Source organism: Pteronotus mesoamericanus, unplaced genomic scaffold (genome assembly GCF_021234165.1).
Source record: "Pteronotus mesoamericanus isolate MK-2021 breed Mesoamerican mustached bat unplaced genomic scaffold, CSHL_Meso_final contig_20, whole genome shotgun sequence".
In the NCBI taxonomy this organism is placed as follows: domain Eukaryota; kingdom Metazoa; phylum Chordata; class Mammalia; order Chiroptera; family Mormoopidae; genus Pteronotus; species Pteronotus mesoamericanus.
The window spans coordinates 46,076,573-46,104,112 of NW_026555085.1; the positions used below are offsets into that span (position 1 = coordinate 46,076,573).

The 27,540-nt window shown below is 33.7% G+C and overlaps 2 protein-coding genes across 4 annotated transcripts in view; one reads left to right on the forward strand and one right to left on the reverse strand.

The window, feature by feature from the left end:
• Positions 1 to 27,540, forward strand: part of ORC3 (origin recognition complex subunit 3) — a 60,493-nt gene that overhangs the window by 1,338 nt on the left and 31,615 nt on the right. For 2 of the 3 annotated variants that reach the window (XM_054569692.1, XM_054569693.1), the window contains exons 2-11: positions 2,481 to 2,535; positions 5,319 to 5,416; positions 7,713 to 7,857; positions 10,215 to 10,319; positions 11,469 to 11,614; positions 12,820 to 12,953; positions 14,693 to 14,852; positions 16,318 to 16,431; positions 20,051 to 20,184; positions 20,879 to 20,942. In XM_054569692.1, the coding sequence (XP_054425667.1) occupies positions 2,481 to 2,535; positions 5,319 to 5,416; positions 7,713 to 7,857; positions 10,215 to 10,319; positions 11,469 to 11,614; positions 12,820 to 12,953; positions 14,693 to 14,852; positions 16,318 to 16,431; positions 20,051 to 20,184; positions 20,879 to 20,942 (1,155 nt within the window). The remainder of the gene's footprint in view (positions 1 to 2,480; positions 2,536 to 5,318; positions 5,417 to 7,712; positions 7,858 to 10,214; positions 10,320 to 11,468; positions 11,615 to 12,819; positions 12,954 to 14,692; positions 14,853 to 16,317; positions 16,432 to 20,050; positions 20,185 to 20,878; positions 20,943 to 27,540) is intronic. The other variant, XM_054569694.1, reaches the window with a different exon arrangement.
• Positions 1,106 to 1,361, reverse strand: LOC129067619 (60S ribosomal protein L39-like). The gene has a single exon (XM_054569695.1). It carries the CDS (start codon positions 1,306 to 1,308, stop codon positions 1,153 to 1,155), a length of 156 nt encoding a protein of 51 aa, XP_054425670.1. The 5' UTR covers positions 1,309 to 1,361; the 3' UTR covers positions 1,106 to 1,152.

Consider the following 27,540-nt stretch of genomic DNA (forward strand, 5'->3'; position numbering starts at 1 on the left):
TCAATGTATGGTTTCCTCTCGCGCGCCCCCTACCGGGGACCAGGCCTGCATCCCCAGGCAGGTGCCCTGTACTGGGAATTCAACCGGCAACCCTTTGGTTCGCAGGCCGGCTCTCAATCCACTGAGCCACCCAGCCAGGGTTTTTTTTTGTTTTCTGTTTTGTTTTTGTTTTGTTTTGTTTTAAATTAGGATTGGTACTGTTTTTGTTTTGACCTGATAGTAAATAAAGTTCCATAGGTTTTGAGTAGCTTGTCCCCTAATCCTTTTTATTGCATAAAACACTGATTTATGATACCTTGCAAAACTGTGAGTTCTTTTTATTTTATTTTTTTAAGGAAAGCACTTAGGGCATTATAACAGAAATGGTTGTATTGAGATGATTATGAAGGGGATCTTACATGAATAAGAATCTAGAAAGACTTGCTAGAGTTCATGGAACTGCCAGGTTGTTTGTTTGTTTTTTCCCTAACCTATCTAAACTTCTCTTTCCTTGTCATATTTTCTTGCTGTCAGCTTTCCTCCTAGACTTATTCCTCCATCTCAGATAACATCCCTTGATCAGTATTACTGCTATTGCCATATGTTAGGATTCATTCTTGGTACTCTTTGTATCTCATTCCTTCAAAGCTCCTTTTCTTTTTCTGAGTTGCCGAGGGACATAGAAAGGAGGCATTGACCAGCTTGTCATGGTACCACATGATTTTTCTAAGTATGTATGTGTATTTTAAATAGTTCCACTAGTAGCAGATACAAAAGTATAAGGCATAGTTCTCACTTTGGATCCTATAATCCAAATGGCCACTTTATATTTGCACTGCTGTCTTCAGCACTATCCTGAGATAACTTTTGAGATATATAGATATTTATTTATTTATTTATTTTCCTTTTCCATAGAAATGGCAATCTTTTTTTTTTTTTAAATGGCCTCACATTTTTTAATGAACGAACCTACTACTGCAGGAAAAAAATCAAGAGAAAAATCATTTTTCCAACAATTTCCCAATTAAAATGCCAGGCTGTCCAGTAGTGGTCTTTTCTGTGGTTTCAAGAGGCAGACAACACGAATAGAGAGCATAAATATGTGAGCCATCTCTGATGTGCCCTTCCATATATAACCAGTTTTGGTTCTTCTCCAATGTCCTGCGTGATTCGTTATAGACCCAGTTTGGTTCTTCTCCAGTGTCTCCTCTTGGAGTTGTACCTGATTTTATTACCAGTTTTCATCCGAATCCATTGGGGAATGGGCCGATACTGCTTTTGTTTCTTGGCTAGGAACCTCTTGATCCTGAAAGTCTTGTGAGAAGACATGGTGAAGAAGAATGAACCTCACATACCTCGATGGTGGAGAAAAAGCAGAAATGGCAATCTTAAGTAGCTGTCCATGATGTGTAGCTTTAGGATTGGTAGACCAAGCATAAGACCAGTAGCTTGGGAGCTATCTATCCCTAGTCGAATAATAACAAGAATCTATGTGTAGCCAGGAAATTACCAGGAATATCACTTGGCAAGCATTCATTCTGTATACTAACAAGGCCAAATGTATATATTAACACGATCCTAAACATTGGGGAAATGATTATGAACTGAATGCAGTCTGCTCTGAAGGTGTTCACAAACTACTTTAGGAGACCCTAAATAACTATGATACAGAGTGAAAGTGATTTAAAATAAAGATATTCAAGTATTGTGAGATCTTAAGAGAAGGAATAATTTTAACTAGAGAATTGGAGGTTTCCCAGAGTGGGTGAGTTTGAGTTGATCAATAATGGATAAAAGAATGAGTTTATCAGATGAAAAAAGATGAAACAAAATAGCCCAGAGTATGTGTTTCCCATCAAGGTTCTAAATAGTTGGAGTTTAATTAAGTAATACATACTTTTTATGAGATGGGAGAGCATAACTATTTTATATGTTTTTTTTTTTTAAGGCTTTATTTATTTATTTTTAGAGAGAGGGAAGGGAGGGGAAAGAGAGGAACATCGGTTGGTTGCTTCATACACACCTCAACTGGGGATCGAACCTGCAACCCAAGCATGTGCCCTGACTGGGAATTGAACCGGCAACCTTTCACTTTGAGGAATGATGCCCAACCAACTGAGATACATCAGTCAGGGCTATTTTATATAGTCTTGATTTTCATTTTAATATATACTGCTAATGTTTTTCTCTAAGTTTTATAAAAATGGAAACTGAGTTAAATTTCATCAGCATTTGTTTTCTTTGTCCACATCTTAGATAAGGTCCCAAAGAGCAAAGTCAAACATATATCCCATGGAAAGAAGGAGAAAGAAATGGATAGTTCTTATATTGCTTTAGAACGTTCCTTCTATAACCTGGATAGAAAAGGGATGATTTCTTAGCACTTTAAAGAAACACATTTTTTAAAAAAAAACTGCTTATCCATAAAATGCTGGTTATTAGATTTATTTGCTCCTTGGCTACTTTGACTTTATGATTCCCCTCCCCCCCCTTTTTTATAGGGCTGCTTTGTGTTTAAGCCAGACTTCAAGAAAAGAAGGATCTCTGTGCCAGTAGGTAAGATGTTTTAATATCAGGCTTGTAAGTTTTCCTCCCCTAACTGAATTTAGTAATTCTCTAAGCTTGGCTTACCTGTCATGTTTACATAGCAGTTATCTTCCAAGGCATAGGTCAAAGCAGTAAGGGTACCACCCCAGACTTCTAATCTAAAAGGAAATACTAATATATCTTCAAAAGGTAAATTGAAAAGTAAGTGTCCTTCTAAGGATATGTCACCATTCTTTAAAAGAGATTGTCTTAAAAATCTTAGTGATTTCCTAGGGTAAAGTAGGAGGAATTGACTGCAAAATGCAAGAGGAACTTTTTGGAGTGAGGGACATGTTCCCTAGATTTAAGAAGGCTGATCATGTGAGTGCATATTTTTGTTAGAACATATCAAATGAAGGTACTTAGATATAAAGAACTTTCTCAGTGATGTTGCTAGTGGCAGAGCTGAGATTTGAACCTAAGCTGTCTGATTCTTGAATGTGTTCTAACCATTACTTAGTACTGCCTCTCAAACTATGAGGTGAATTTTTGCTTAGAACTTTTTGTATTAAATTTCAGCTATAATTTATTAAGATTTGTTTAAAGTTTTTAGTAGTATTAGTAAACCTAATGTTTATAATTGTTTAAAATGAACTTTGAAGTGCATTAGGTTTATTCCATTGTCCAGATGTAAGACCAACAGATACTGTTACAATATGAAAATCTTAGAGGAATTGACCCTAACTTTAAAACAGATGGAGCAGAAATGAGGAAAACCATATCCAGATATTAGCACTTGCCTTCAATGGTTTCAGTTCTTAAAACAAAATTGTCTGCACAAGTAGAAAGATGCTTTACATTGCACCCACCATCTACCCCCTGACTTGAAGGCATTTGGGCATGTACCTAAAAAAAGACTGATAACTCTCACTTTCCTCAGTATTCTGTAGAGAGAGAGAGAGAGAGAGAGAGAGAGAGAATGAACTGTGATTGGAAGCAGGAGCTAAACTGTCAGCAGTGAGAGCTGACATTCATTCTTTAGTTCCTCTCAGTGCTTAATTATTTTTTACCTACTTGCTGGATAAATGACTGAGAGAAGTTATGGTAACAGGTTAAAGTGTTCTACTGTTCTTGTTTCCAATTTCTGACAGTTAAGTATTTTGATGCAGCATTATTCAGCACAAAAGTATTCATGTCTTGATTTGCTGTTTTAAGTTTTTATATGATTTTACTTATTTTTCAAAGATGACTAGTTTTGCTTTATCGAAGGCTACCTTGTTATTCTGCTTAGTCTCTTAGTAATAGTATGTATCTCCCTGCTTTTTTTGTTTACGTTTTCATATTATAAACTTGTCTATCATTTTATCATATGATGACTTCAAAATATTCTAAGACTTTTGATAAAATTAAAAAATCAGTATTGCCAAAAACAAAGTCAACCATGATTAGAAGGAAAGTTCCTTAACATGAAAGAGAATTTCTATTCCAAACTCTTAGTTAATATTAAAATTTGATATTGGGATACTAGCAGCATTTTAGTGAGGTCAGGAACAAAATGTATATTTTCACAATTATGTAATACCATGAACGTTCTTGCTATTACAGTAAAATACCCAGAAGTAAACAGGAAATATGAAGGAAAGTAGAAAACTGTAAGGAATGTAAAATACTGATTAAAGGAATAGTCTTGGAGTGTTTTTGGATGTGAATTTTTACCATATTAAAAATATCATTTCTCCCCAAATCAGACTACAAATTGCCTTGTATCCAGTCAAAATACCATTGCAATTAGTTTTCAGAAATGACAAAATTAGTTTGAAAGAATGGCTTTAAATTTTTTGAAAAAGAATGATGGTGTTTTGTGGTGATAGGAAGAAGACCTGGATCTATTCAGTATTAGAATGAACTACAAACCTACAATAATTAAAACAGGGCAGGACTGGTATGGTTGGATTCAGTAGAATGAAAGAAAAAGTTCAAAAATAGTTCCAAGTGTACATATAAGTATTTAGATGATAAGGGCATCCCAAATCAGTAGAAAAAAAGGAATATTTTTTTAAACTGAAGATTTTTATATATAACTCAATTGTGAGTCATAATATCAATTTAGTGTGTCATGAGAATTTTAAAAAACAATAGAAAACATTTGGTATCCCATGATAAGGATAAGTATTGTTTTGTGAGACTTTTGTCTTTGTTGCATGTATGTGTGTTGGCTTATGATGTAAGATGTATTCCTTAATGTGGATCATAGTTTTAAAAGTTTGAAAACTACTGCAGCAAATAGTATTTTGATAAATGGCTAACCATTTGGAGGAAAACATTAGAAAAGTAGATAAAATAATAATAAGACAGAATAAATAAAAGTCTGGGCTAAAACTATGTTAGTTGAACAAATGAATAAAATAGTAGTAGTAAGATTTATTTAATAAAGGAGAGCTCAAAGCCAATATATGAAGCAAAGCATACAAGGCCTTGTAAGGGGAAATAATAAAAATAATATTAAATATATATACCTCAAATCAAAAACCATTAAATAAAAACAAATTGAGAAGTAAATGATAGAAATACATTCTAAAAGTTAAAGATATTTAATCTTATAGATAAAATAATTATAGTAAGATATAAGATATATAAATGAAATTAAATATAAAGGATATTGAATGTTACCTGTCCCTATATATATATATATATTTTTTTTTTGAGGCATGTAAAAAAATTTCAACCCCATCACTTATTGTGTGACTTTGTACAGATATTTTATAACTTTTATTATATAAAAAAGACATTGACTTAATTTTTTCTGTTTTCAGAGGAATATTTTAATAAAGGAAAAAATGAGTCTGAGGACAGTAATCTTCGATTTGAAACTTATCAGTTGATATGGCAGCAGATGAAATCTGAAACTGAGGTGAATACTTTTTTTAATAGCAACATTTCTCTAATACCATAAATCTCATTTGTTGCTTTTCATCTTTTCTACCAGTTTACAAGAGAATTGATGAAATATTGGAATATTGTTTAAGAACAATCTGTATATCCTTAAAAAAAAACCCCTCATATTCCAGGTATTAAACATAGTTTCAGGTACTGGAGTATATGTTTGTAATGATAGTTGCTAAGGCAGGGGGCCTTAACATATCCTCACAGCTTTGAAATGCAGGCACTCTTCAAATTTTCCATTCAGTTACACAAGTAAGAATTCAAGCTATTTCTATAGTGCTTCACTCTCTCATCCTCATATCCAGGTACCATGCTCTTTATATTCTAGCTCTGAAAAATTTCTCCACTATAGCAGATACGTTGTTCTAGGGCCAGCATCTTGAGTGGACTTGTTTTGTTTGACCAACACAGTGTTGTACTGTGTTGGCGAAAAAGTCCATTGTGTGTTTCCTGTACAACAGTTCTAGAAGTGCTTAGTTGTCTAACTGCATTTGGAACAATTTTGTTAGATTTTGTTGTGACAGCTGTCATATCAGCCAGTATGGATTTTTAAAAAACTTACCAAAATTGGTCAATTTTTGTGCAGCCATTTTAATATTGAAGATGGAAGAAGATAATGCAACATTTTTGGCATATTATGCTTTATTATTTCAAGAAAAGTAAAAATGCAACTGAAATGCAAAAAAAGATTTGTGCCATGTATGGAGAGGGTTCTGTGATTAATTGAACATGTCAAAAGTGGTTTGCAAAGTTACCTGGTACTGTTGATATGTTGGCCAAATAATTCTTTGCTGTGGATCTGTCTTATGCATTGGAAGATGTTTAGCAGCACCCTTAACATCTACCCACTAGAAGTTAATAGCAGGAGATAGCCTACATACTCAGAATATTCAGATCAGTAAAGTTATTGGTGAGAATAAAAAATATGTCTTTTATTTTACTGAAGAAAACATAAAGGACTTTTTGGCCAACACACACACACACACACACACACACACACACAGTTTGTTTTTTAATGCCAATGCCTTTGGGATGGTTATACACTTTTCAGTTTATTATTGCTTCCCACCACACTCTGTTGTTTTACACCTACTGGCTTTGCTCATTCACGTATTCCATGTGACCCTTGAAGGTTTCCAATTTGTCATCTTCATTTCTTTTCATTTTTTCTTTAAATCCTCAACGGAGGATATGTTTATTGATTTTAGAGAAAGAGAAAGGGGGTGGGGAAAGAGAAACATCTGTGTGACAGGGAAACATCCATTGGTTGTTTCCCATACCCGGCGCCAATCAAGGATCAAACCTGCAACCTTTTGGTCTACAGGATGATACTCCAACCAGCTGAACTACCTGGCCAGAGCCATCCCCTTCATTTCTTAACCTGATTGTCAAAATATTCTAATATCCCTGCTTCTGATATAAAACTCTTCATATTTGCCGCTAAGCCCTGTGGCACCGTTGGGCAATTAGGAAAGTCCTTTGTTCATGCACATACAAGTCTTCAGCCAGGCAATGGGGTTTCCAGCTCTGCTGCCAGTATAGCTTCTATGATCCCTTCTAATTTGGCCTTCACAGTGCTGCCAGATTAACCCTTCCTAACCCTGATTTAGTCATGTCTCTACTTCAAATCCCTTCAGTGGTTCTCCCTATAGGATGAAATCCAGATTCTTTAACATCAAATATATATTTCCTTGGTCCATCCCCTTGCTTATTTGTCCAGTCTTATTCCCTACTACTTCTCAAGTTCTTTATGCCTACCTATATCTGTGGTTCCCTAGGTGTTTGGTGCTTGCTTCCTTCCTTGCCTCTTTTACCCGCTCCCCTCCCGCCCAATTCCTTCTTTCTTTGATCTACCATTACTTACTCCATCACCTGCTCCAATGCTTTGGCTCAGATATATCGCCTCCTCAGCTTAAGTTGTGTAGTCTTACTCTTTATTCCTATATTATTGTAGTACTCTAAACAACATATTTTCAATGTAAGTGTTCTTGCTCAATTTCTTTTTTAGGGTAGACACTGTCTTTCATTTGTAAGGTGGTTAGTCAAAGTTTGTTGAGTGAGTAAATGAGATTCTTTAATGAAGGAATCCAAAGCTCTAATCACTGGAGATTTAAGAGAAAAACTTTTCTTTATTTCATTATCATTATAATTCTATATGTAATCTTTGGAATTGAATTCATGACAGTTTTCTTTCCCAAATTTAGAAAGACACATCAGATTATTGCTAATAATAATCCATAAAGTTTTGTGTGTTCTCTGTTTAGCAACTGCAAGAGGAATTAAATAAAAACCTATTTGACAGCCTAATCAAATTTCTGCAAAAGTCTCATTCTGAATTCCAGAAGAATTCAAAAGACTGGGGCTGTCAAATAAAACTCAGAGAAATTCCAACAGCTGCTCTTATTCTAGGTATGTACATGTTTGTTTTCTTACATTGGTGGTTTTGTTGTTGAAAATAGTAGGGAATAACCTGTTCTGATAAACCTGTTTTATCTCTCTCATTTACAGAATTAAACCAATTATAGTTTATTGAGCATAGTTTCAAAACCAGTAAAATTTCCTTATGCTGGACATGCATTTGTTAATTAAAAGAAATTGACTTGATTACCTAGTATCCTCCTCCATTTTTTTGTCTAAAAAATGATGGGGAAATATATTTGTGTTACTCTTTTCTTCTTAGTTATTTTATGAAAATGTGGGAGATTTGAATTTGGTAATAAAGAAACCAGCAGTATATTAATAGATTTTATTTTTATATCTTTTTATCATCTCTTCAGTGCGGTTACTCTATGACCTTAATTTTATTTACCTGTTCATAGTTTTTCAATCTTGGATTGTAATACTGTATTACTAGTAACTGTTTAAAAGGCAGTTTGGATGAATTAAATGTAAATTGCTTTCAGACTGCAGGTTTAAATTTCTTAGTTACTTAAGTTTCTATCATTAACATTCCATTTTAACCAAACATCTGGATTGCAGGTAATGGAAAAATTTTCTTTGGAATATTAGCAAATTTTCCTCACTCCTTTTGAAAAGAAAGTTGAATTTATTTGGATTTCTAATATAATCTTAATTGCTCTTTGAATATGCTATTTATTCTGGGATTGTTATACTAGTAGGGTCTGAGATAAATTCTTTTGTCTAATGACTGCCTAATACTATTCATGATCTACTTGATATTCAAGACAGTACTTCTCACATTTTATTGTATCTACAAGTAATGTCTAAGGGATTTTAGTAAATGAAAGTTTTCGCTAGTAAGTCTGGGGCTGGGCCGGAAACTGCATTTCTGACAGGCCTCCAGCTAATGTCCATGCTACTGATCCTGGGACTGCTCTGAATAAACTTTGTGGAATGATTTATAATGCTGTGAACCAGCTTTTCTGTGCAGTCTGCTACTTAATTTCAAAACCCCTTCTATTATGGATGAGAAACTGATGGCTAGCTTGTACCGTTGGGCACTTTATTTCTGTACTGCCATGTTACAGTAATTGGAAGTGGAATGGGGAAAACACAATCAAGAGGCATGGCTGATAGATTGCTGTGAGAACACTGTTTAAATCCCTTCTTCGCCTACTGCCAAAAGTAGAAAGGAAGCTAATGTAAATCATGTGTTTCAAAGTCAGTGCTTTTAGGAGAACATTTTTCCAGTTAAAGATGCTGATTATCTTGTTTCTAATAGACAGTTCCTTTGTCTTAAGGAACATAGTGTTAAAGAACTTATAAATTCAGTGAAGACAAGATAAAGTCAGTGTTTTGTAAATTCCTAAATGTGTTCAGAGATGTGGTATCACAATCATAAACCATAATGCATGCTAGGAATATCATATTGATACTTAAAAGCTCAAATATACTTAAGTATAATTACAAATTTTCTGTTTTCTAAAATGTATGTGGTCTGTTTGTTTGTTTATTTATTTTAGTGTATGTCCATTTAAAAATGGCCTGCCAACATTTTTATGTATCGGCTCTCCGAGGAAAAAAAATGTTGATTATTGGTGGTGGCCAGGATGATTCTGAACCTTTTCTGACAAGCAGTTGAAGCTTTATAGTAGCAAGTATAAAGTAGTTTCAAGATGTCTGCTGCTGGCACCTGCCTAAGGGTCAAAGCACTTTCTAGAAATCACAGATTGTGAAGTTAGGGAAGTCATCAGTTAATAGAATTTTTTCCAAAGTATGTGGGGAAATTTTCACTTAATTCTGATACCTGCATGCAGAGCACTAAAATTCTGATTTGTGGAAATGAGAGGATTTAGTAAATACCTAAAGGACCTAAAATTATAATTTGTTTTTAGGCTCTTTCCTCGGAAATCAGTTCAGTGTATACTTCATCTACTGTATTTACTGCTGTGATCATAAATAATAATACTGATTGGATTCTCCTCAGTTGTAAGTCAGGGTCACAGTAAGCCTGGAATCTATAATCCTTATTTTTGAATAATTGTTTTAAAGTGTTCTTTGTCAATGTAACAAAGGAATGAAATTATTCATAAGATGTTCTCAAGGGTAAACTACACATCCCTGGTAATTTTTTTAAAAGAAATTGTGCTAAATACCTTTCCTATCAAATAAGTATAGTGTGTGCATCCACATATCTATTATCACTGGAGATCTCTTAATTTATGCAGTGTATTTTTTTGGTTTCTGTTATTAATCATATAGTAAACTATTTTTACTTAGCAATTTGCTTGACAAGTTAAATAGCTTTTGTTGTTAAATTATTAATAATAAAAATGATGGTATAATACTGATATATAATCCCATAGGTGTGAATGTAACAGATCATGATTTAACGTTCAGAAGTCTAACAGAAGCCCTTCAGAATAATGTCACTCCATATGTAGTCTCATTGCAAGCTAGAGACTGTCCAGGTAAAGTATACATGCTTTAATAACCTTGGTGAGATGTTACAAATCTCTTTGGTCCTCTCTCCGTTTTTCCCTCTCAAGCTTTCTTTATCCCTTTTTGTCTGTGGGAAGAGTATGGCAGTACATTATGACAGGGTGAATGTAATGCCCGAATAGTCTTGACTATTACAGGACTCTGACACTTTATTCCAACCCTACCCCTGCCGTATCTGCTTCACTGCCAGTAATCATCCAGTCTTTTTATTTAGCCCAACAGAGAATAAACTACATAGGCTAATATTTACAGCCTCGAGTCATCTAACTGTCCCACTTTGAAAGGCCACCAGTAGTAAAAATAGTCCATTGCCAGAGCTTACCTTGGGTATCTGAAGACATTCAGTCATAAAGGATGTGGAAACTAGTAGAGTAAAATGTGCTTAAATTTGAACTGGTGTGTTTATGTGCTTTCTTTACTTTCATATTCATAAACTGATTGGAGTTAAGTAAAAGCCCTTAGGACATCTTTAAAATGAATTTAAGGAAAATTTGTAATCAGTAAAATAACTTGTGTAAATAACACTTTTAATCTTTTTTAGGGGCCTTAAAAATATTTTGCTGTCCAGAAATAATTTAAATATGTATTATTCTTTATATAATTAGTAGTTTTTATATTTATACATTTGTTTAGGTAACATTTTTATTATAGACAGTACACACAAAGTTTGGCCTAGTGTTAGTATCAATTAATGATATTTAAATATTAAGAAGATACTAATGAACATTAATAATAGTCAATATGTTAAATGATATGTTAGTTAATGTTAAGTGTACAAAAACACATTATAGCCCCAGCTGGTGTGGCTCAGTGGATCGAGTGCCAGGGCTATAAACCAAAGAGTTGCTGATTCGATTCCCAGTCAGGGCACATGCCTGGGTTGCAGGCCAGGTCAGTAGGGGCTATGAGAAAGACAACCACACATTGGTGTTTCTCTCCCTCTCTTTCTCCCTCCCTTCTCTCTCTAAAAATAAATCTTAAAAAAGTTTTTTCTTAATTAAAAAAAAGAAAAACACATTTTACTCAAATAATGTAATCTACTGATCAAGAAGTTTCAGTTGTTTTATAATAGAGTGTTTTAAGAGGAAATAAACTTTCTTACCTTTTACATTCTGCAGATATGAAACATTTTTTGCAAAAGCTGTTCTCACAGTTGATGTACTGCCATGTAGATGTGGAATCCAAAGAGGAGGAAAAAGATATCCAGAAAAAGACACATTGTTCAATGGATTCTCTTTCCAGTTGGTATATGAATGCCACACAGGTAAATGTAAACTGACAGTTTTCTCCCAGGAAATTGGCATATGATTGAATAGGACTGGACTTATATTAAGCATAGTATTGTTTTGTTTTGTTCTAATAAGGATATGCTTATGCAGCACTAGCTGTTAATTTAATGGTAGCTGCTTGTTTTTCCTAAGGCTACTAGAATTTAAAATTGTTATTTTATCAGTATGCAGCCTGCTTCCTGGTAAAAGTTTAGATTTCTACAAGATCATTTTATTTGTGGGAGAATGTCATCTAGTGACAAAAACAGCATCTGAAATTGGTTCTGCTGCAGATTTTATCTTTGTAACAATGACTATAATGTTAATATAATCATGTTGTATCTACTGTCATCTTAGTCTGATGAGAAATAGCCATATATATAGATATTTTTGAGAATCTGATTTGTTCCATGTTTAGAATTTTGGGGGAGTAAATGCTCTTTAAGTGAAGTTTATTCAACAAACAGATAAATAAAAAGAAGTTCCATTCTACCACATTAATCTGGTGAAAATGATTAACTTAGTGATTCATGGGTTACTACACTGTAAAACCACAACTTTAGTTTATGATGCTATGTAGCCAGATAGTATGGCACAAAATACTGATATTTTTTGATGAATATATTTGCTGAAGTCAACATAAGTAAAGTTACCTTTTGCAATGTGTAGTTATTAAACTGGGTCTAATGCTTACTGTAGTATCTCAATTTGATCCAGAATTTTAGCTCTTATAGAAATCAAATGCTACATGCAATTTAAAAGATTTGGGATTGGACTAGGTGATATTTAAGACGCTTTTCAACTTGTAATTTTACCGTAGTGAAGCAGTTTTATTCATTGTGCTTTTTAATTAAAAATGCTAGTTCTTACTTTAAAGCAAATTATGACATTCTACCAACAGAAAATTCAATTTTATAGAGATTGTTCTCTTATCCCATGCTTTCTTTGTCATTTTTTCCACATAGCAGAAAATATAAATATTTCATGTGAGTTACAGATTTTACTGAACCTTCTTGGTTATTATTCCCATGTTAGGCCGAAAGATTGTGCTAATAATTGTTAGAATGAGTTTCTATTTATTATGTGGGAGAAATAAAAAACCAGTTAGTGTGAAATGTAAAGGGAGCTAGATCTACATGTACAGCGTTATTTGGTTGGTAAGGCTTACTTCTAACTCCTTTTTTCCACAATGGCTTAAAAGAAGACAGACCCAGGAAAGCCAGGGAAAAAGAGGACTACTTGTAGCCAGTGGCAGTCTCCTCCTGTTGTGCTTATCTTAAAGGATATGGAAAGCTTCACCACAAAAGTACTACAAGACTTCATAATTATCAGCAGGTAGATGATGTATCACCTGTTTTTTGTGCAAAATTTCTTTGATTGAGAAAACATACAGTGTTTAACCTAAAAAAACCCTTTTTTCAGAGAAAACAAATGGCAATTTAATCCTTATTTTAATACCAAATATATTGAAACCAAGATGATTTCACATTCCTTATAATTAAATGTTCAAAGACCTCCTATCAGATTTTCATTTGCTTTTTGACCAAAGAATGAGAATCGAAGGACAAAAATTAGCCAATTTTAAATTAGCATGATAAGGCAGTATAGAATATAGTTTTTTTCACCAAGGTTGTCTTTCTCTTACTTGCCCATTAAATATATAAACTACTGAAGGTTGAGATATTTTTGTGGGATCTTATTTTCTGTTAACTAGCCACCCTTAGAAGTTTTGTGTTAGCTCTACTGAGAAAGAGTATTTTCTAAAAAAATTATATAATGAGGATCTGCTTCCATGATCTCATTGGATCTTTAAGGCAATCCTGTGAGACTCAGAATTGAAGTAACTAACTCTTATTTTTAAATCCAGTAACAGGCATTACCCATGGTACATTTTAATTTTTTTTAAAGATTTTATTTATTTTTATACTTTAGGGAGAGAGGAATGGAGGGAGAGAGGGAGAGAAACATCAGTGTGTGGTAGCCACTTGCACACCCACAACTGGGACCTGGCCCGCACCCCAGGCATGTGCCCTGACTGGGAATCGAACAGGTGACCTTTTAAGTTCACAGGCCTGCACTCAATCCACTGAGCCACACCAGTCAGGGCTTTAGATATAACTATGAAGCAAGTTAACAGACAGAAGAAAACAAATTATATCTTTAAAATGCATCCATGGGATACCCTGGTTGGTGTGGCTCAGTGGATTGGGTACAGGCCTGTGAACTTAAAGGGTGCCGGTTTGATTCCCAGTCAGGGCACATGCCTGGGGTGCGGGCCAGGCCACCAGTTGCGGGTGTGCAAAAGACTACCACACATTGATGTTTCTCTCCCTCTCTTTCTCCCTCCTTTCCCCTCTCTCTAAAAAATAAAGTCTTTTAAAAAAGTTATGGCTACATTTGCCTTAAAGCTATATTGTTATAATTTACTAATATACTTACTATTCCTAGTTCGATAGTGTCTTTTTTCCCCCATTTTTAAACTAAGATTTCTAGATCCTCAGACTTTTCTTAATGCTGATACTGAACTGCTTAGCATGCTGGAAAAATGCACATAGTACAGAATAGTGACAGGAAAGCTCGTCTTTTATAGAGCTCAGACTTGTGACTACATTTACCATCAGAAGTTAGGAAAAGAAACTTAAAATAGTAACAAAGTTCAGGCACTTTATTCCTATGAAGGTAGATCTGTGTACAGCTAGGATATGAAAAGCAGTAGCTAACGGGAAGGAGCTAGCAAAATCATCAGCCAGGGTACACAGGACGGACCTGCATAGCCCTCAAAGGGAGTATTGTTTCACTCTGTGGAAGTAATTTGTGTTCCTACTGTTAATGCTAAGAATCAATCGTTTTCAACCCTGCCTACGTGGCTCAGTTAGTTGACTGTTGTCCCATGCACCAACTATTTCTATGTTACTTTAACAGGAAAATGAGTGACCTAGCAACTTTTGGTATTCTAGAATGATACTCCTTACCAATGTCTTTTAAAGCAGGCATAAAAAAAAGGTCTTATTGTGAAATATGATGCATTGAAATATGTTAAAGAAATCCCATTTTTGTGTGTTTTTTTAAACTAGTCAACATCTACATGAATTTCCACTAATACTCATTTTTGGAATTGCCACATCTCCTATTATCATCCATCGGTTGCTTCCTCATGCAGTATCATCTCTATTGTGTATAGAAATATTCCAATCTTTGTCTTGCAAGGAGCACCTGACTACAGTACTTGATAAGGTAAAAAGAAAAGAATTTAACAGTGAAATAGTATGAAAATAAAACTGCCAAAAATAGATTATAAATATAAATGTTAATGATAAATTTCTACATCTTTTCAAAGTATGATATTGAACCAGATATTCCTTCACATGTTCTAATATTTTATATAATGGTTTTTACGGTGGTATAGTATTGCCTAAAGTGTAAATATTTATGAAAATATAAGATAAAATACAAGAGTTTTAAAAAATGATATCAATCTATAGCTATCAATGAATCCATTTATTACTAAATGGAAGTTTTTTTTTTGTTTTTTGTCTTTAAGAGAGAGGGGAAAGGAAGGTGAAAGAGAGGAATAAAAACATTGATTGGTTGCTTCTCGTACACACTCTGACTAGTGACCAAACCTGCAACCCAGGCCCTGACTGGGAATTGAACCGGCAATGTTTTGCTTTGCAGGACAACGCCCAACCAACTGAGACACACCAGTCAGGGTGTTGGTTTTTAAGAAAAATTTTTACAGAATGTAAAATTTAATGACCTCCTGGTAACAATAACAATGTTTTGGCTCTTGCATTTAATATTAAATGATTTGAAGTTTTTAGTGAACTCTTTCTTGTCGTGTGATGACATTTTCCCAGATCATAGATTCTGTTTCTACCTAAATAGAGTACAATCTTTAGTATTTAGGTCAATACTAAAGATTTACAGATTGTTGCTAGACTCTGTTTCTTTAAGATATGCTTTATGTTGCTCGTGTCAGATAAACTAATGACAACCTTCTCTTTATTTATTAACCACTTCTACATTTTTTTTCCCCATAAAGGTGGTATCCATTGGTTTGCTGACACTTTAGGGAAAAATTTTCCAGCTATAGTATTTAAAATTTAAAATTGCTTGGTTTAAGCCAAGTTCAGTTGGTATTCTATAACCATGCTTCTGTTTAAAAAGCCTAGCATGACTTCATTTTCTGTTGTAATATCTTCACTGTTGACCATTGAAAATTAGCTAAATAGTACAGATGCAGCTATTTTATATTTTTTAAATAGACATTTGCTAATTTGGGGGTTTTCACATAATAGTATATAATGTGTACTGTTCATTATTGTGTGTCAGTAGGGATCAAAGAAATCAGATAACAAGACTTGCAAAAGCCTGAAGCTTCTCTAGTGGCTTCTGATGGGAGAATGGGGGTTGTATAGTTGATAGCTGGGCAGTATTTTTTAATATTAGGAATTGGATAGAGGATGATGAATATCTTTGATTCCAAACATGTAGTTTGAATATGAATAGCTTCCTTGTTATTTTTACTGTTGTGTAAATTAACTTAAAAGTTTAGTTGATGTTTGATCAGAAAAACCTAGCTCTTATAGCTTTCATAGTTAGTGTCATAGTCTCATTCTTTGCCTCATTATTTATACTTCATATTTATGAAGAATAAAGACTAACAAGGAGTGTGTCCTGCCCCCTGTTTCTCTTTCAGCTACTTCTTACAACTCAGTTTCCCTTTAAGCTGAGTGAAAAAGTGTTACAGATTCTGATCAGCATTTTTTTGTATTACGATTTTTCAATTCAGAACTTTATAAAAGGACTTCAGGTAAGAAGGCAGTAATGGGTTTGAAAATTCACAGGTTTCTGATTCCATACATGTTATTTCAAACTGACTAGTGTGATAGTTACGGCATTTTAAATGGCAAACTCTAGAATAAGTAAATTCAAGTTATATTATTCTAGGTTTTACCATTGCTTTGTTACCTTGCAACAAAAATAAAGAGAATACATTAATTGGATATTAAAATGGAAAAAAGGCCTCCCTCCATTCCAGTGATTTTTAACCATGTTAGGGGAAGTGGGAAGGAAAAGGAAATTTTTTTAAAGAATCTGATGAAAGCTGACAGACTTATTACCTATGAAATGTTATATATAAGAGGTCAACAAACTATTTTTGTAAAGGACTAGATACTAAATATTTTTTACTTTACAGGCTACGTGTGGTCTGTTGCATATTCTTAATATTCCCCCCTTTTTTTAAAATAACCCTTTAAAGATTTAAAAAACATTCCTGGGCCATATAAAAATAGGCTGTGAGTTATAACTAGCTGTCTTCTGTACATATGTACGTGTGTGTTCATTTATACTTATTCTTATACATTGAGAACATAGTTTTACTAAGGTTTCATGAATTGACAGAAAAAATTCATGAACCTACCTTCATAACCAACATTCGTTCTAAACTAAAAACGGACCCCATTATTCTGTTGTTTAAAACAATATACCTTAGTAAAGTGTAGTCATTGTGAGCACAAGTCAGTTGTTAAATTGATTAAAACCTATATATTAGTATAAAAGTGAAATATAATACGTTATATTTATGTAGTTCCTAGATGATTATAAATTACTTTCTATAGGTACTCCTCTTTCACGTAAAACACTGTAGTGGTCTGTTATGGCTAACATATGTCTTTTTTTTTTTCAATTTAGATTTTTAAAAAAATTCTCACCCAGGAATATGTTTATTGATTTTAGAGGGAGAAACATCAATGTGAGAAAGAAACATCAATTGATGTATGGGAAGACGCTCCAACCAACTGAGCCAGCCAGCCAGGGCTCAATTTAGATTTTTTTAAAAAGTATTTTAAAGCAGGAAAATATTTACCTTAGCAATATGTGAGATTCAGTGATATTGAGTTGTAACAACTTCTAATTTACTTCTTATTTTTTATTTACTCATAAGTATTTATCAAGAGCATACTGAAAACCAAACACTTATGTTGAGCCCTGGAGATATAGAGGACAAAGAAATGTCTGCCTTCATATTACTCATTGCTTAATGAAGGAGGCAGAAGAGTAAACATACATTTATATTTCTGAGTCAGTGCTATGAAAGAAACGTCCCTGGAGATTCTATAGAACAGAAGTGTATCCTAAGGCAGAAGAGCTGGCCAGGTCAGAATTGGAAGAGCATTCCAAGCAAAGGCAGCAATAGAGGGAGATAGAGCTATCAAAGGGCTATCGCAGTAATCTAGACAAGATATCACAAGGGCTAAACTAAGGTAGTGATAGTGGGACTAGAGAGGAGGAAACAAATTTGAGGATGAGATAGAATCAGCAGAACTTGGTGACTAAGTGGATGATAAAATGTGTAAGAGAGGAGCTCAAGTGATAAATACAAACGTAGTTGGGCAGATGGATTGGAGGTTGATAGCATTTATTAAATATACATGTTAATGTATAAATCAAAGTCAGTTTGTTAGAAAAGGGTGAGTTTCTTTTAGAATAGGCTAATTTAGGGTATGTTGGATATAAAGATTTGGCACTGAGGAGAAAAATCTGGACTAGAAATACTTAGGATTTATCATTAAAAGATAGTTGAAATCATGTAATGTAGATGAGACATCAAAGCAGAGGAAGGAGGTCAGCAGTAAGGGTAGAACCCTCAGGCAAACTGACATACAAGAATGAGCAATAGAAAAGGAGACTAAAAACAAAAAGGAAAGCCAGTAGAAAGCGGAATATCACAAGTGAAGGGAAGAAAGAGTTTTAGGAAATATAAACTGTAGTCTCAAATACCTTAGAAAAAATGAGTTAAAAAAAAGGACGTTAACCCAGTACTTAATCTCTAGGTCCCATTTTTCTCATCTGTAAAATAAGGGGAATAAGATTGGATGATTTTATAGGTGTCTGATAATTTACTAAGCACCTCCTTTGTGCTAGGCACTTTACTAAGTATTTTCTTTGTTTCATTAATATGTATTATTACCCTCAGTTTTACACATGAAAAAGTAGGCTTAGGTTAAGTAACTTGGCCAAGTGCACATAACTATGAAGTGGCAGAACATTTAGATCCCATTTGTCCAGTTTTCCAAATTGGTGTGAAATGTAAGTCCTGATTTTTGTAGCAGCTACAATAGGGTATATGATCATTCTGCATATGTTTAAGTCCTTCCCACATTAGGTGGATATGTTACCAACTTATTAATTGACCCAGATACTGAGAACACACTTGGACAAAATAGTTAAGTGACACTGGATTCTTAATGCATTTATAGCTTTACTATAGCTCATGTGATTTGCTCCCATTCTCCTCCCCAGAAATTCCCTTAACATGTTTGATTTTTACTTTTCTCATGTTTAAAAAGTGGTATTAACCTTAGAATAAGTATTATCACATTAATGTAATTGAAAAATATAAGAAATAAGATTATATTAATATATGTAAAGATAATTTAGCACTGGCATGAATAATAGCTTTCTGATTTGTGCTTGTTTCTAAGTTAAGCTGGCCCTTTGCCTTACAGCCTTACAGTTCCTCAAGAAGGGACTATTTTGGAGGATTCCCTCTAGCCTTGGGTTTCTGATCCTTAGCTTTGTAGGCTCAGAAATTATCATTTTGCACAGGAAGGATCAAGCTCAAATACCTTAAGGATGATACATAAATTAGAATGTTAATTCATTAAATTGTGCTGCAGAGTGATATTTTCCAGGGATCAGAATGTGTTTTGTCTGCTATGTAGGGAACTGTCTCTCCAGTATCAAGCAGGGTATCTGGAAAAACCAAACTAGTCATGTGAAGGTTACTTAGAGTCAAAGTTTTTAACATTTGGAGAGGTAGAAGAAAGATCTTACCAGTTATGATAGAATCTAGAAAATCATTCTCACTTATACTGTGGAGGCTACCGCATTCTAGTTACTAGAATACTCGTATCTAGCAGATATTATATTATGTGTTCTCCCATGAAGTAAAATTGAGTTTAAAAAGATACATTTCCTTTAGCCATCCTCATTTTTCACTGTTCTTTTTATGAGTAGGCAAAGCTTCTACCATTGTAACACTTTTATTTTTTTAGCAGACCAGTTTTCATATGGACTTTAGACTGGTATTTTCTTCTGAGTTTTTGGACATTAATTAGAACCTTAGGTCATACCCCAGTCCAGTCACTACCATATTTACTGTTCTGTAAGTAAGATACTTTTGGAAATAGCTAATTTATCCATTTATATTAGTTTCTTTTAGTTTATACTTCAGAGATTATAATATTCTGACATCCATGGGGCCTTAGGTATATAGCCATTTATGTATCATTTGCAGTTATTACAACGTTATAAAGTATATTAGTGTCATAAATACTTTTGTTGTTTAAAAAAAATCCTTAAAATTGAGCAGAAGATTACTGCTAAAATATAACAAATATATTTACTCTTTACATTTTTTTCAGCTCTCTCTATTAGAGCATTTCTATTCCCAACCCCTCAGTGTTCTGTGCTGTAATCTCCCAGAAGCCAAAAGAAGAATAAATTTTTTATCAGATAATCAATGTGAAAACATCCGACGTCTTCCATCATTTAGGAGGTAAAAAAAAGTACATATTTAATATATCTTATACCAGAGTTTGGGGCAAAATAAAGTACATCAGTTACAGTTATTTTTTAAGAGGAGAAAGGAAAAATAACCTTTTAATTTTTTAGATATTAAAATTCTTAAAAAAAAAGATTTTATTTATTTATTTTAGAGAGGGGAAGGGAGGAAGAAAGAGGTAGAGAGAAACACCAATGCGTGGTTGCCTCTTGCACACCCCCTGCTGGGGACCTGACCTGCAACCCAGGCATGTGCCCTCACTGGGAATCTTAACTGGTGACCTTTTGGTTCATAGGCTGGTGCTCAGTCTACTGAGCCACACCAGCCAGAGCAAAATTCTTCTGTTTTTAATTGTGAAATTTCTTTGTTGGATTTGAAAATTTGGCATAAAGAAAAATATTTGTACAAGAGAACATAATTTACAGCTTCTCCAGAGTTGCTTTATATAAGTAACATTTTCTATTTCTGGAGTGTCTGTTCTTTGTTTATGATTAGACCCCCTAGACTGTGAACTGTGGCTGACTTAAGGAGTTAAAAATTACCATAAACCATAACTGTCACCTTGAATTTACTGTTGAAAAGAAATGAATGTGAGCCTCCAATCCAGATATTTCTTTTTCACCATATGCTAGTCAAATATTTAGAACATTATTAACTATCTTTGTGTATGGTATGATAAATATTTTAGGTACGTGGAAAAGCAAGCTGCAGAAAAACAAGTTGCACTGTTGACCAATGAGAAATTTTTGAAGGTAGGAGTGTGGATGTGTTTGTTCTGTTTTATTCTCTTTGTTTTCTTCATAAGAAAGAATCTGCACGTAATATTTATTGAGTTAATTTTATAAAAAATCTGTACATCCTGTTACACTTTGCAGAAGGAAATAGTAGGTCTTGGTAATCATAGGAATGTGACTATTAAAGATGACACAAAACCTCATCTAAGAGATAAGACTTTTTATTGAGGAAAATATTAACTAGGACATTAGGTTTCTCGTATGGTCTCTTTTGAAAACACTTTTAGATCTCAGCTTTCTTTCCACATGACAGCTTTGGAATCTGCAAGCAATTTTATTTTAATGTCCTTTTAAATGTTGTCATAAATAAAAATACATAGAAGCCATGTAGCTTAGGGACCCACTACTAAGTGAGTATTGATTTGATAAAATGTTACATATTGATAATATAATGCCAGAAAAGAAGCAATGAGCTTAAAACATGAGTTGGCTATACAATATAGGGATAATCCAAGTAAGGAGTTTTTTTTTTCTTTCTTGAAAAAAATAATACTTGGACATGGTACCTAATTCAAAAGGCAAAGGTAATACCTGCCCTCTTTCCCTCCCTGGATGCAGCCAATGTAACTAGTTTCTTACATGTCATTCTAGAGATATTCTTTATGTATACAAGTAATTATATATATTATAGGAGTTTCTCCCCAGTCTTACAGAAATAAGTATATTATATACACTGTTCTGCGCCATGTTTTGTTTTGCACCTGATCTTGGAAATCATTACATAGCAGTACTAAAAATTGGCATAATATTTTATTGAGTGAATACACATTTATTTTATTTAACGAGTCTCTTACTGATGGACAATTAGAAATTCAAAATGTTGCACCTATTTTTATACTCTTCATGCTCTTTTTAGGAAAAAGGTAGAAAATTATAAAATTAAGATGACATCGAAGTTAAGCCCTTTTGCTATGTGTGAGTTTTGCTGATACGTATTATTTTCAAATTTGAATAAAAGAATGTTAGTTCCTAGAGGACATGTGTTCCTGTATAGTTCTAAATACTGATTTATCTCCTTTTTGTAAATTCTCAAAAAATATTAAGAATGACTTTATTTTGAGGTAATTGACATACATTACAATGGTGAATGGCTTTTATTAAACATTATTTCTAATGCAGAATCCACACTTGGCCTTAATATAAAGTGACCTCTAGATTGAATTTTAGTAATCGTTTTGATAATCTTTGTAATGTTTTCAGAGCAGTGTAGGAAGTCCTCAAACCCTAATGCAGGTTATTTTGGTAGAGAGAACATTGGAGAACCACTAGAAAAGGATGTGTGCGTGTTTACTGAAATCTCTTAAGATTAGATAGATTAGCTCTCTGCTGAGTGAGCTAGTTGCCAAGTGCATTTCCTGCTAGAACGTTCAAGAGTATATTTTGATAAGGCAGGAATAGATTTTTTAAAAGGGTACTTTTAACCATTGAGATGACAAAGGGATAGAATATCTAGGCTGGTCTGTTGTAGAAATAGCCTGACACAAATCTCTGCTTCTCAGTAAATTTTTGTGTATTTTCTAAGCATTTATTTCTACTGTGCTTGTTCTTGTTGCATTGATCAGCCTGTTTGTTATCTTTGTCATATTCATTTTAAGATTTGATGTGCTGTAGCTTAAAGACATGCTTTCTTGATACTTACATAGTGAGAAATATGGAGGAGTACAAAGATTAGTATCCTTACCCAGAACAAGTCATCTGCAGGGTACCTGCTGAATTCAAAGGACAGAAGATGTCAGTGAAAAAAAATTAATCAGTATGTCTCTTGATTTTTCTAGTGTAGAATGGAAGTATCTTTGAATATTTTATTATTATGCTTTTTAATAATTTTCTTTTAAAATACATGATAATCAATTTTATGTGTATTTTACCACAATTTTAAAATTGGAAAAAAACTTCATATTAAAAGACAGTGCTGCATGATACAGGGAAAAATCCTTATCTTGAATTAAGAAATTTGTATTTGAATTCCAGCTACTCAGGAGCCATGTGTACTTAAGAAAATCACCCTATTTAAGCCTCTATTTCCTTATCTATAAAGTCGGATATTAATTCCTGGTACAATTTTCTCCTAGATTTAATGATAAAGTCTACTCAGCAAGTGAGAGTGAGTTAAATATAAATAAAACTTTTATAAATGTAAATTATATTGTTACTATTTATTTTTCACTAGAATAAAAATTAAGATATCAATATAGTGTTATATATTACATGTTCTATTTTATATACTTTTTATTATATACACAAAATATTCTGTTACATAGTCATATAGATTATATAGTTAAATAGACATGCCTACTATTAGAATTTATTATTTTGTACCTAATTTCTACACTCAGATTTCTAAGACATAGAACTCAAAGTTTATTCCAGAGAAATGTATAGTCTTTATGTCTGGACTGTTTCTGCCCTTAAGATCTACTTTCCTCTCTACTTTGATGAACTAAACCAGTGGTTCACAAATCAGAATCACTTGGAGGGCTTGTTGAAACAGATATCTGGGCTCCATCCCCAGGGTTCTGATTTCATAGCTCTTTATTTCTAGCAGGGTTCCAGGTAATGCTGATACTATTGGTCTAGAGACCATTCTTTGAGAACCACTGAACTAGATTGACTCCCTAGAAGGAAATGTTTATCTTTCCCTTACCTTATTTTCTTAAGTGTACAACTAATCTATGAGATTCCAGCCTAAACAGATGATTCATCTTAATTTTTCTCTGACTGGACTCAAGGTGTTTAAAAAACCTTCAACTCCCTTAAAATTATGGACCTTTAGTTTACTGAATACTGCCTTAAACCTATAGGCCAACTTTGTGTTTTATAACTTAAGGACTGGGCTTTTTGAGAGTGTACTTTTAAATTAAAAAATTCAGCTGACTGCCATGACCTGTATGGCTCAGTTGGTTGGGCCTGGTACTGCAAAGCGAAAGGTCACTGGTTCGATTTCCAGTCAGGGTATTTGGCTGGGTTGTGGGTTTGGTCCCTGACTAGGGTATATATGAGAGGCAATTCATCAATGTTTCTCTTGCTCTCTTCCTCCCTTTCCCTCTCTCTAAAAATAAATAAATAAAATCCTAAAAAATAATTTTAAGCTGACTAAACCGTATACATTTACAGAAAATTCACTAGGAAGTTTAAACTTAGGTGGGATGTTAGAAGGCCATTTACAGCTAATGAAAATGAAAGATTCTGTGCATTTTCTCATTTCTGAATAGTTGGTCCCTTGAACAACTGTACAGTGCAACTGGGTACAGTGGCAATCGTTAATTGTTGATTGACAACAATCAAGTCTACGAGGTTTAAGCAGAATAAACTTATACAGCTCCCATTAATTTGAAACCTCTGACTCAGTAGCTTCCAAACCCTTAAAAGAAGTTTAATCAAATAATCTTAAGAATTTCTTTTGGTTCTAGAATGCTATGATTTTATGTACTTGTTCATTAAACAGGTTGGTAATAATTTTTTTCTGACTGGTTAAATTGTTTAGAATCCTCATTAAATTTATTTTAATGCATAGGTTTAATTGAAGATAAATAAATTATTATGTTAGACAACTATAGGTTTTAGATGAAACAGCAGGAACAGTGACTAGATATATTTTTACCATGTTTTTGCACCATAGTGTTGCTTTAGTAATCAAGCTATTTTTTTTTAACTTAAACCTTTAATTTAGGAAACTCTATTTCATGAGAAATTGAGCAGTCAAAAGAGCCTGAAATAACTTTCAAATTCACTATAATTACAAAGATACAATTTTTGTTATTGCTTATGCCTGAAATTGTGGTGTAAGAAGATTGTGGTTTCATTTTAATCATAATGATGTATAATTGTCATCATTATCTGAAAACAAAACAAAACACTAGGTCTTGAAATACTGGAAAGGTTTTTTTAAACAATGAAAAATTATTTTCCTTTCCATGAGCAAATGTTTTGAGGAAATGGGGGGATATTAACAGCTTTTCACAATTAGTTGTTTTTATGCATTGCCTCATTGTGAATCACAGCCATGACATAAGACAGATGTTTTTATATCCCTTAGTATTGATAGGGGAGTCACAAAGTGATTAAGTAACTAGCCTATCTAAAGTGTCACAATTAGCAAATGGAAGATCTGGTATTAATTATCTACATGTGATGTCAAAGCCCACACACTTCCTGTGACACTTCATTGAAGAATTAGTATAAGCTGAGGAGAAGGTGCCTATGATTCTTTTTAAGTGTTTGAGAAATCTGAAATGGGATTTTCAAATACTGTGGCAAGTTAATAGTGAAGATAATTTGTAGGATGCTTAGAAAACCACTTGGAATGAGGCAGCTTCAGCCTTGTATTCAGGTAGCTGGGTATGCAGCACTACATGCTCCTGCTCCAGTTGAAAGAAAAGTTAACAACCACCTGCATCTCCCCACCAAATAAACAAGGTCTGTCCAGAAAAAGTCCAGTCATTGTTAATATAATGAGAACGGTTTGCCTGGCTTCGATGTGACCTGACAGCTAAGGGGCGTGGACTAGAATGTGCATTGTGAACAATGACAACTTCCCTGTACTAGTCAGTGGGGTCTGTAGATGCCATTGAGGAAGCATGTGTACTGTGTGGCCATAGCATTCAAAATGACTGAGCAAGTAAAGCAGTGAATCTGCATCAGAATTTGTGTTAAGCTTGAACATTTCTCCATAGAAGCTATTTGGATGATTCAGAAGGGCGCAGCTACAGGCAGCTGGTGATTGGCAGCTTCATCACGACAATGTGCCCACTCATGTGTCACATCCTCTGCAGAGTTTTTTGGTAAAACATCAAATCACCCAGGTGACTGAGATCCCAACAGCCCAGATTTGATACCCTGCAATTTCTGGCTTTTTTCAAAACTAAAATCACCTTTGAGAGAAAAGAGATTACAGACCTTCAGTGAGATTCAGGAAAATATCATGGGGCAGCTGATGGCAATTGGGAGAACTGGGTGAGGTCCCAATGTACCTACTTTGAAGGGGACAGGGACTGAGGCATCATTGTCCAGTGTACAGTGTTTCTTCTATCTTCTTAAATAAATCCCTTTTTTTTCATAGTATGTGGCTGGATAACTTCTGGACAGATTTCATATATAGTTATGTCATTACATAGTTTATATATATATGCAATGTCATTTATGTAGAGACACATACACACTTTATTTAAAAATATTTTTTTAAAACGAGTCCCAACACCATAATTTAGGTTAGGTCCATTTTAATCATAGGCACTCTGCACCAACCACATAATCTATATTACCAGTAATTGATTTATTACTCATGTTGATCTGGTCGTGTCAGTAAGAAGTTACATTATTTTCAGTATATTTAATGAATTACTAATTCCATATACTTCAGTTAAGAAAATCAAGGTATATGTTTTTTATTTAAATATTTTTAAAAGCTATTTGGCATGATTTCAACTGTTTAAAGGCTTAAACTTCATGCTGTGTAGAAAACTTAGATTCCCTCCCTTGCAGGTGACAGTTGAATCTTTATTACTCTAATTTTTTAATGTTTTGTTTCTGTGCCTATGTGCTCAACTAGATTTAAAATCCATCGAGAGTGGGAAGTAAATCTTGAACTTCTTAGAATTTAATATAGCATTACTATTAGAAAGATAACCTGATTGAGCAAGCTCATTTTACAAATGAAATACTGCAGCCAAGAGAAAGGAAGTGAAATATGTGAAGTCACAGAGCAAGGACTCTTTTTCACCATTTAGTATGCTGCTTATGGTGCTTCATCAAAAAAGGCACAAAAGTAGTTCAGTGGTTTGATGGAGACCTGCTTTTCACCTCTGCCCTCAACTCTTCTTTTCTGGTGGGTTTTTTATTTTTTATTTTTTATTTTTGACAAATCTCAAGGACAAGAGGAGGGGGAAAATCTATTAGAAAAAATAATAAGAGAAAAAGAGAAAAAAGAAAACAAGTGCAAAACAAACTAACAAGTGTGATCAAACAAGTGAGGCATTAGCCTAGTAGTGTGTTAGAAATTGGCAGTTTAACTCCAAAACTTTCGAGTTCTTCTGAGCTTAACTGGTGGAGCAGGAATATGGATAACAAAAGGCTGAGACAGATTTCAGGCTAGCACTCATGCCACACAAGACCTGGGAGAAAGCTGTGTTTGGCACACAATTAGGTAGTTTTAATATGATAAGTCAAGTGTGGGAAACATTGTCAGACTTTTCTCAAATGAGAAAAAAAAATACTTAGTTCATCAAGATGATAAATGAAAGAGTATTCTGTGTTCTTGGACAGCTATCTCTTAATCCTACAATTCAGTATAACTTCTACCAACTTTTATTCAGTAAATTGATTGAAAGGAACAAATTACAAAAATTTACAGTCATTTTTATATACTTTCTTTAAATCTTTTTGAGGTCACACTTTACCCTATACTTATAATGTAGACACAAAGGTGATAAGTACTATGGAAATTAGTAGAGAAATAAACGCAAAAACTAAGCGTCATGACAAATATAATTCTACCTGATCCTCTTTTCTTTACCTGTATTTAAGTTTTATGTAGCCATTGGCTACTCCTCCAAAGGAA